The sequence below is a fragment of the Arachis duranensis genome, chromosome 1, assembly GCF_000817695.3.
Source record: "Arachis duranensis cultivar V14167 chromosome 1, aradu.V14167.gnm2.J7QH, whole genome shotgun sequence".
NCBI lineage: Eukaryota > Viridiplantae > Streptophyta > Magnoliopsida > Fabales > Fabaceae > Arachis > Arachis duranensis.
The window spans coordinates 100,112,550-100,123,233 of NC_029772.3; the positions used below are offsets into that span (position 1 = coordinate 100,112,550).

Sequence of the window (10,684 nt, forward strand, 5' to 3'; positions counted from 1 at the left end):
AATATTTAAAATTAGTTGGTTTCAATTTTTAATTATTTACTAAAATGAAGTTTTATAAAATATAGAAGATAAAAAAAAAATTTCAACTTATTAATTTAGATGGATTAAGTTTTATAAAATATAGGACAAAAATTTATTTTAGCTCATTAATATAGATATTTGTTAGTATTAATATATTTTTATAAAGTCATAGTTATTAAATTTTAAATAAATTATAATGTCTTATGAGTCGAGCAAAGATATATTGCGTACCAGACGATGGTTAAATGGGTTTATGAAATATATATTTTAAGTGTGTACAAATACTTAAATGGATGATGTTTATATCTTCACTCACAATTCAAAACCAGGCACAAAATGACTAAAGTACTAAAGTTCACTCTTCGGAAGCCAAATTTAAACTCACCTTATTAACATGCCCAACTTCATTGGTCTGATTTAGTATGCAAAATCTTAACTGTTCAAATTAAAATGTCCATATATTTAAATATAATATCTTAACAACCTTAAAATAAAAAAAAAGAAGATAACTACCCACCAAAAAAGAAGGAAGAAGTTACAAGAGTGGATACTAAACCACCATTCCAACTATAAATACCTTTTCACTCATATATTTATCAACCCATAACTCATAAACCTACATTAAATCTTTACTGACTTATGCATTAGAATTTCTTACAGATACCACCCTCATCCTCACTTAAAGACATCGGACGGCTTCACTGCTCCAAGGAAGACATTGGACACGACAATACAAAGAGTCTGGACCTCACGTTCAGGTCCAAATAATTCGTTTCAGGTAAGTCTTGAAATATTGGTACCGTTGTAGAGAACCTAGAGTTCAACACCCAACCATGGCGAATAATTATTCGAATGATAAAAAAGAACAAATTAATGATGATCGAGCAGTTGTTATCCCTCCACTACCAAGAGATAGAGAAACTAATCGAGACAACCCTAAAAAACGAAGACTAGGATCTGAGATCCAAAGACTTGGAACATCAAGAGACAGAGATGCAATAGAATTATCGGGTCTGGTCCATGGACACCAAGGTCGGCTGGAGCAACTCGAGTTGGAGTGACAACGTGAGTCTAAACAAGTTCTACGAAGAGAAATATGATGACAGAGGGAGTTAGAAGAAAAATTAGAGAGATTGGAGTCCGATCTGAAGGGTAGGAAACCCCGAGTTGATTGAGAAACTACACCTTTGGAGAGTAAAGATCCATCTGCAAAAGAAATCATTCGGACTAAAGGTCCTAGAAACTTTAACAGCCGAGACATGAACATCTATGATGGTACGACTAACCCGAGAGACCACCTAAGCAATTTCAAAAGTCGCACGTATCTGGTCGACGCCTCTAATGCAACTCGGTGCAAAGCCTTCAGAAGGACAAAGCTAAGCATGTTCCAAGTCTATCGGGTGTCAAACAAGAGGTCGGAGAATCCCTCAACTCATACATGAAAAGATTGAACAAAGTATGTTTGGAGATTCAGAACTTGTCCACTGAAGCAGCTATCATGGGGTTCGTTAATGACCTTAGAGAGGGTCCCTTCTCATAGTCTATATAAAAAAGACACCTAACTTGATTGTCTGAAGTGCAAGAAAGGGATGAAAAGTACATCAATCTTGAAGAGACCTTCCAAATCATGAAACCTCAGCAAAGGTCGAAAAAATAACTACTAACTCACATACAAAGAAAAAGACCACAAAAGAATATGGGAGTGCGAAGATTGAAAAAGATTGTCAGATCCCACAAGTGTAAAACCCGCGAAATCAGTAAATAATTAGCGAATAAATTAATTATTAATTAAAGCAATTAGAAAAATAGAATTTTATAGTTTAATGAGGTAGAATTAATTAAAATATGAATATTGACACTAATTTAAAAAATTTGGCCCAAGATTAGGCTGAACGGGCCATACCAGACAAACCGGGCCCAATGCCCATATATAAAAAGCCAACTCAGCCACTTAACCTCATTCATCATGCTCCAAGCTGAATGAGAGAGTGAGGGATGGTGATTTGAGAAGGGGAAACCCCAAACCCTTGTCTTGATTTTAAAAAAACCGTAACTTTTAATCCAGAGCTCCGATTGACAAGCCGTCAACGGCCACACGTTCGTCTCGGAATTCTCTACAAAACCTATTGACCAATTTGGTAAGAATCTATCAATTCCTTTCTCAGCCACTCTTCCCTAATTTTGAAATTTTAATATTTTGATTTTCAGAGATTATGTGGTTTTGATGTTCTAGGATCAAATTAGCTCGTGGATAGTGTTGGACTTTGCCCAATTAACTCGTGCCCTTGTCAAATTATTGAATTTGTGAACCCTAAGGTAATTCTAGTGTTATTGTATGAAAATTTAGATTGAATATGTACTTGAAAATAATTTAGTGATATTAGAGGCAAATTGGCAAAGTTGGGAGCTTGAGCTTGAAATTTGGGCCTGTGGATTTTTGTTGATGGTGAATACTTGAGATATTCCGTGCGTTAGAAAGAATCAGCCAAGGTATGATTTCGATTTCTCGTAATTAAAATATTAATGTGTCGTGAAAACTTAGACTAGAGGACTTAGGATACGAGAATTGTATGTTGGTGCATATTTGATGGTTTTGGTTATTTGTGATATGTGTTGAATTAGATGGAGTCTTGAATGAAGTTGATTGATATTGTAACAATGAAGTTGATTGATGTTGTGATGATATTAATGATGTATGAATTAGTATTGTTGGTACGTTGAGGAATAAGGTTGTAATGGGTGAAATTGTTGGTGTTGGTACGCGAGTTGGAAAAATTTACACTTCCGTGTATGTGAGACAGTGCATGCGTATGCGAGACCCTATTTTTCAGCAACTTAAGTTTTGTGATTTAAACATGATTTTGAACCTCTAAACCTCTATTTTTGCTTTCTAAAACCCTAAAACTTAGTTTTAATTATAGTGAGGGAGTTAAACTTTGAGATGATAATAACTTGCGAGTGAAGAAAGATTGTGAAGGAGTGATTTAAGTTGAAAAGTGCGGAAAAGATGGTTTGTAAATGAATGCGACTGTGACCCCAGGTAGTAGGCAGTGACGATGTTCACTTACTCCGGGTATGAGATTAGGAAGGAGAAATATAAAAAACTGAATTAATTATAGAATTTCAAATGAATATGATACATGAGAATGATTGATGATGAAATGTTGATGAATTATAATTAATTATTGACTTGAGATTGAATGAATTCTTGAATGAGATACGTAGGCAGTAGCAAGGATTGTGGTTCGTCCCGCTTGCACCAGGTCAGTGATTGTGATACCTGGACAATAGCAAGGATTGTGGTTCATCCCGCTTGCTCCAAGTCAGTGTTTGTGATGCCTAGGTAGTAACAGCAGTAGTGGATTATTTCACTTGCTCCATGTTGAGCTTTTAAACACCCGCTTGGGTAGTAGCCGCAGTAGTAGTTATTCCACTGGCTCTAAGTTAAGCGGGTAGTAGCATGGGGTTGTAGCTCAAACTCATTTGCTCCGCAATGGGTGTTTCTGTCCATGGTTAGCTACCAGGACATGTTGGGTTGGCTATATAACCGATATATGATATCATCAGCTATAGGACAGACATTCATCATGTGCATTTATTTATGTTGTTTGAGTTTGCCTATTTGAATTACTATGTCTACTTGCCAAATTTGCTATCTGCTGTAATTGTATTCTACTTGTGTCTGCTTTGTTTGTTTTTGCTTGTCTGTGCTTTGAATTTCTGGAAGAACGTAGGAAGGTGAAAAGCTAAAAGATCAAGTTAAGTTTGAGTTAGAATTTTTAGATCCTTAGCTAACTTATCTTAATTATGGCTTATTTATGGTTGAAAAGTATAGTCGTAAGTTTTATAATCTGAGTATCGGAGTTCTAGGATCGCCTCTGACTTTTATGAGACATTATATATTAGTTGTCTTTTAGGCCTTTTGGGTTTATCTTGTATATACTTATGTAAATATTCTCCAGCCAACCTTGGGTTCCACACGTGTGTATATATTACATTTCTTCGTATGCAAGTTTTCTGTTGACGTGAGCGTTACGACTTTTGTTTTAGACTTTCCTTCAAAGGCTCCTCGTTATAAAATTCCTTTCAACTATTATTATATATTTTTTTACTTTTAGAGGTTGTAATACCTTGCCACCTCAGTTTTATGACTTAAACATAAGACTCTATGTGATAGAGTGTTACAATAAGCACCCCAGATCGACACGTCGACATCATCACGATAGAATTTGCTAAAGGCAAAACAACTAAGTTGTCTCAAAAAGGATATCTCAAATAATTCTACAAGTCGAAAAGAACTGTACAAAACCCGACCTTTACACTATAGCCTTTGCACTAGAACATATTAAAGGCAGATCTCCCAACCATGATGATTCCCTAGTGATAAAAATAGTCCTATCCAATGCCAACCTCCACGAAATATTGGTGGACCTAAAGATTTTGTAGACATCCTCTCTTCAAATCAGCCTTCAGCGAGCTCCAATTAGAAGAAAAGGACTTAAAGACATACAACTATTCGAATTAGGAGAAACACCAAACTTACTTCTTAGGTACATAAGCCTTTATACCACATTCAGCAAAAGTCCTAGAGCTTGCACTATCAGTGTTTACTACATTAGGGTAGATACCCCATCTACCAACAATGCATTAACAGGTCTAACAACACTAAATTGACTAATTATGATAGTATCCACTCCTCATCTATGTATAAGGTTTCTAACAAATGAGGCGATAACTACCATTTATTGAGATCAACAGTCGGAAAACAAATGCTACAATAAAAAGTTTTAACTTTAAAAGCATCCTCAGAAGCAAAGGAGTTAACACATTAGAGCTCGGACAAAGGCCACAGGCACATCTAACAACTCCTCAGTCCACAAATGAAGAACCATCTTACCTACCTTCCCATGACATTGAATCAATAATCCCAACATGGGCAAACAAAGAAAGCTTAAGAATCAGACTCTATAATGAGGTTGAAAACCTCCAAGCTTACAGAGAAAAATCCAAATTCTTTCTTAAGGTACTATCTCAAGAAGGAGCTTCCAAACCAAAAATGGCTATGAAATACACTAAGAAGGTGATATATAAAATCTTATCAACTGGCGATCTCATCCTAATCCGAAAATGACATCGGGCCAAAATTGGGCAAAAAAAAGCTAAAAAAATGGAAGATCCTTACAAAGTCACTTAAGACTTGGGAAAAAGCTACCACAAAATATATGACTTGCTCGAAAACAGTCTACTACCTAGATCATACTATGTCTACAATTTAAGAGATACTACAGCTAGAAAGCGAACCTCACTCTCTGATGCACACTTTTTCAAAGTTTAAGATTTTACTGAAGGAGCTTTTAGTGACGCATCGAAGTAAGGACCAAGAGTTTTACTTGTAAAAATTTCTTAGTTGCAATTAGCCATCTATTGTAATTGCTTTTAAAAGATTAATAAAACAAGTAATCAAGATTTCTATAAGTCCTCGTTAAATCCGAATTACATGACTTAAACTCATGTTCGAAAAAGTGCAAAAATAGCTACACTAACTTTGAAAGTTGGGGCTATGAAGCGACGATAACCGAGTTCAACGATGAATTGTATAAACGGATTGAAGTGAAATCGAAATCATAAAAACAACCATATAATCCACAACTTGTACAAAAAACGATTTAGGAGAATGTTGAAAATGGCAAGTAAAAATCGTGTAGGTTGAAACATGCGTTGTAAGAGCTGATAAAGCCCTAAAAAGAGGTAAAAGCAAAAACGACAACCAAATGTACAAGTTGGAAAGCAAAGAAAGAATTGTAAAAACAATTCGAACAAAATCAAAACGTAAAAACAATCCTCCAACCAAACAACTTGTATAGAAACGAGTTAGAAAGAAAAGAAACGATTGTAAAAACGATTCGAACAAAATCAAAACATAAAAGCAATCCTCTAATTAAAATAACTCATACCAAACGAGATAATAAAGTCGGGAATGACGAATTAAAAAACATGCAGTAAAAAAACAACAAATTATGAGGTCGTCCTCAAGCTACATATTAACATCAAAACCCAAAAGAAAGGAGATGAAGTGAAAACACGCTTAATGAAATCTTAAGAAGCAATGACAATGAAGATGAAGGAGTAAATAATGTCAAAAACGAAGGCGATGAAGAGTGAGAAGAAAAAGGCTATAAATAGTTTGCAGGGGGGAAAGTGTCATCTCACTCTTATTTGAATGATGGACACAATTAACAAAGCAACTAAAAAGTGCACAAACAGTTACGAAGAAGTGTAACATCACATTATTTCAAAATCACGTCGAGTCGGCTGACTTGTGCCTACAGAGCACATCGAAAAGCCGACTTGTGCGAGCGACAATAGTAAGATTCAAGAATGACTTGGTTGAATGCTCGAGCCAGACTTACAAGAATTCGGTCTCGAGCAGGGACGCTATTCATACCTTAACCCACAACTCAAAACTAGGCCTAAAATGACTAAAATCTACTCTACAGAATCCAAACTCACCTCATCAATATGTCCAATCTCATTGGTCTGACTTAACATACAGAATCTTAATTGATCCTACTAAAATGCTCATATATTTAAATACGAGATCTTAACAACCCCAAGACAAAAAGAGAAGATAACTACCCACAAAAAAAAGTTGAGATTACAAGAGTGAACACTAAGCCACCATTCCAACTATAAATACCCCTCAGGCTGAGGTATTTCTCAACTCATAACTCAAAGCTTACATTAAACCTTTACAGACATAGGCATTAGAGTTCCTTTCAAGTACCATCTCCCCATCCTCACTTAAAGACGTTAGACGACTTCACTACTCCAAGGAAGACATCAGACACAACAGCAAAAAGAGTCTTAATCTCACGTTCAGGCCCGAATCATTCGTTTTAGATAATTTTCGGAGCAAATGTTATCTATAAAATTTGTATTGCAATAACAATAATAATATAAAATACTGAAAATAAAAATAAATTATATAAATGCAAACTAAGCATACTTTAATTATTCATTAAAGTTATAGAGTACCAAAAATCAGTGATTTCATTAGTTTCTGGGGTAAGAAAAACTATATAGTAGCAAAATCCTATAAGAAATCGGCTGAATTTGAAATGTTTCATGAAAGAAAATTACTATCACTTTCACAAATGTCTAATTTTGTTGTACTTAATTAATTTTAATAACATATATCTTGTAAAATTTACTTGAAATCAATATTTAGATACGCTTATATACAAACTATTACTTTGCACTTTTGTCACTTATAGAAAAATAAATCTCACCACTCAAGTTCATGATGCTTTTTGCTTAAGAATTCTTATATTGATATTTATGACAGAAATTTTCTTCCTCTATTAGGTATTCAACTAACATTGAGTTTACAAAACATGATAATGCAATTATACAAAAAGGAGTTGGATATGTATAAATCTATCAAAGGGATAAGCAATAAGAAGAAGTGTCAGGACTAATGTCCTGGGCTACCTGGAGAAGGTATTCTAAGTTGATATCCTCAGGATAGTGTTGTAAAAGCTTCAAATTAGCCACAAAATCCCCACCCAAGAGTTTGCTTTTCACGCAAAGTAGCATTGCACAACAGACACGAAGAAGCATATCCTATATAACACAATAGATAATAACAAGTATGAGAAGTTCTAAACACATAAATGAAATTAAGCATTAATTTTCTTCTAAACGACAACTTCATTCGGAGTTCAATTGAGGAACCTGAACACCAAAAGGATTACTCAGAAGTGTATCCCATATTCTCAGGATAGACTCAAATTTGAACTCTTGTGTGAGTAGCAGTGTAATCCATCGGAATGCATAGAATTGTGGTTTAACCTGTTCATCACCAGGCTTCAAAGCATCAAGTCCAAATAGAATTAAATTGAACAACTTGAATTAAAAATACAAAAAAGTTGGATGTGGTAACCTTTGTTGTAAACTCAAGATGATGCCACAATTGCTCATCATTTACTTTCAGTAAATCTGACAAACGAGAAAGAGTAGAAAGGATGCCACTTGAACTATTATCCAATTGCTGACAGAAATGATCCACTGAGTCCCCTAAGACTCGAACAAAACAAAAAAAACAATCTGCTTCTGCACTCACCTAATTGAAACAAAACAAGATATAGAAAGTGCTTACAGCATTTTGCTTGTGAGTGTCAATAGTAAATACATAGTATATTGGTGCCAAGACTTCGTTCATGCCTTGCACATAACAAATTACAGGATTTAGTTTTGCAAACAGGAGAAGGATATTCTTCATTGCTTCCTATGGTCAAAGAAAAAATGAAAAACTTCAATCAGTTACGAACACCCTAACACTAAAAAGTATTACTTCACAGTGAAACCGAATTATAAAGAGAACTTCTAGCATTCTATTTTGAGATTAAATTACCCTATTTTTAAGACTAAATGATGACTCCCCCGAAAAGAATGGTATATCTGGATGTGTCCTCTGCAGATCTCTATTAATCTGTTCTATTGTCTCTGTGTACTAGAATATATGAACTTACAGTAATTAGAATATTGACTTCTCTATCCAAAAATTTTGAAATGGAGAAAATTACCTTAAAATACCGACTCCAAAGACTAGCCTTGCCCAGGCTCAAAGGGTGATCTTCCTGAGAAATTTCATGTCGCCGTAACAGGCCATCACTGTCACCTTCCTTGTGCTGGTTCGTGGAACTTAATTCTTTGCCTTCCCTCCAGATATGTTCTGACTGTCTTAGATTCAACAATAAAACAATCAATGAAAAGACAAGAGCTAAAATACATATCACATTTCCCAGTAAAACTAAAAGTTAATATGAATATAAACTGCTTATGTTAAGAATTACAAATTTGAAGCATCTTACTGGATTCAGGAGAAGTTCCTCTTTCAGATTAGAATACTTTTGTATATTCTCTTTCAATTCCTTCTCCCACAGGTCCTGAGATGAAGGTAAGTAACCCAAGAGAAGCTGGATATGTTGAATCATAGCAGGACAATTAGCTCTGCTTGTATGCCAAAGCATATACAGATAAAATTTTCACCCTAGACTGGTGTTACTTATCTAAATATTAAAATTAAAGCATTTGATATTCTCATTAACATACAAATTTAGCGTAACAGTGTTAAAAATTCGTATCAGCTAAAAATTGACAAGATAAATTCCAAGATTTAGGTTTGCGTGAAAATCAAAGCTACTGGCCTACTGATACTTGCATCAAGCAAATACGCTGAATTACCTTCCACGCTGTTGCACGCAAACCTCCTCCATCAGGAATACCAGTGCTAGCAATTCTTTGCAACTTCTCCAAATTAATCTCCCTTTGAGAAAGCTACATAACAAAGAATTCAAATAATTGAACAACGATTGATGAACATTTAATACTTATTAATAGCAAAAGGATTCGAAAATTGAAAATGATTAGGTTTTAACAACTTAAATCATGCATCGAAAATAATTTCACATTTAATTTTCAAATATTTCTCCGTTCGTGACCTAATAATTTCATAAATTAAACCCACAAAAAAAAAGTTGAAAATCACGTGTGACCTCATGTTCTAAATCAGATCTTTTCTCTTCCTCTGAAGTGGACTTCAAAACCGAAACCCGATTAATGGTGTCCTTACTCAGCCTCTGCCGGGTTTTATGGTCCATGCCATTACCACCACCACCACCTTCATCATCGTTATCTATAGCTTCCTCAGCATCATCACTCTCTCTGTGCAACCGTAATGCGGCTGGATGAATCGGTTCCAGCTCTTCGCCAAACTCGAACTCTTCGGATTCTGATCCTCCAGCAATCAAGCTGCCAAGCTGGTCGGGAATTGGAAGTGGACGTGGAAGCTTGAGCTTGCCTTTGAGCATGGCGGATGCGTTGCAGTGAGAAAGGGAGAGTGCATTGTGGTTCTTCTGCTTCCGACTCAGTTAGTTTTAGTCAGAAGAAGAAGAAGAATGGTAGTTACTCGTAAGGTTTGAATGGCAGTTAGGCGGCACTGATTTTTTTTTTTTTTTGATCGTTGTCATGGGCTAGGCACCTGCCCAACTCACAACACAGAGGAACAGCTGGACACAAGGAAAAAAAGGAAAAGGAGAAACGACAATAACAAACATATTTCGAGCTTCCACTTCAACCCCCTGTGCTGCCTCCATGACTGCTGCAATTTCTTCATCTTCAAAGGGTTGACGCAAAGGATGAGACCGTAAATATCCACCATTGCCTCCAAACACGTCGAGCTTTCTAGAATTTTGTTTTTGAGCAATGAGCTTTATAGATTTGAATCCGCTAAGTCCATGTTAGACTGGGCCTCATGTTGGGCTTAACAACACTATGTCCTTTGCTTTGGACACATGTAGATATTATTTTCTGTTTTGGGCTTTGGCCTGTTCCAGTACCAAAAGAAAATCATACTTCACGTGTAGTTTAGTGTTCGGCCTCAATTTTTTTTTTGTTTTTAGAGTAAATGAACAAAAGTATATGTTTCTGGAGTTACCTAAAACGACGATTTAGGCCTTAATGTGAGTTTCAGACTTCTTCTGAGGCAGCGTCTGACTTATGCTAGTGCCGAGATGCCGCCGTCTGAGTTTCTTGTGAGGATGTGGAGGATGATACCTGCAAGAGACTCCGATATTTAAGTTAGCAAGGGATTTAAGTAAGT

The 10,684-nt window shown here is 35.6% G+C and overlaps 1 protein-coding gene across 4 annotated transcripts in view; it reads right to left on the bottom strand.

The window, feature by feature from the left end:
- The window catches only part of LOC107472050 (uncharacterized), a 14,156-nt gene extending 3,958 nt beyond the window's left edge, over positions 1-10,198 (bottom strand). Inside the window, exons 1-9 of one of the 4 annotated variants that reach the window (XM_052253655.1) lie at positions 9,579-10,198; positions 9,268-9,360; positions 8,895-8,999; positions 8,607-8,759; positions 8,435-8,533; positions 8,180-8,308; positions 7,964-8,143; positions 7,756-7,872; positions 7,513-7,644 (exon numbers count right to left, since the gene is read on the bottom strand). In XM_052253655.1, coding sequence (XP_052109615.1) covers positions 7,513-7,644; positions 7,756-7,872; positions 7,964-8,143; positions 8,180-8,308; positions 8,435-8,533; positions 8,607-8,759; positions 8,895-8,999; positions 9,268-9,360; positions 9,579-9,893 — 1,323 coding nt within the window. In that variant the 5' untranslated portion in view covers positions 9,894-10,198. Of the gene's footprint in view, positions 1-6,662; positions 7,645-7,755; positions 7,873-7,963; positions 8,144-8,179; positions 8,309-8,434; positions 8,534-8,606; positions 8,760-8,894; positions 9,000-9,267; positions 9,361-9,578 lie in introns of those variants that run through there. The other 3 variants (XM_016091626.3, XM_016091629.3, XM_052253659.1) reach the window with 3 other exon arrangements.
- Between the last annotated feature and the right edge of the window lie 486 nt (positions 10,199-10,684).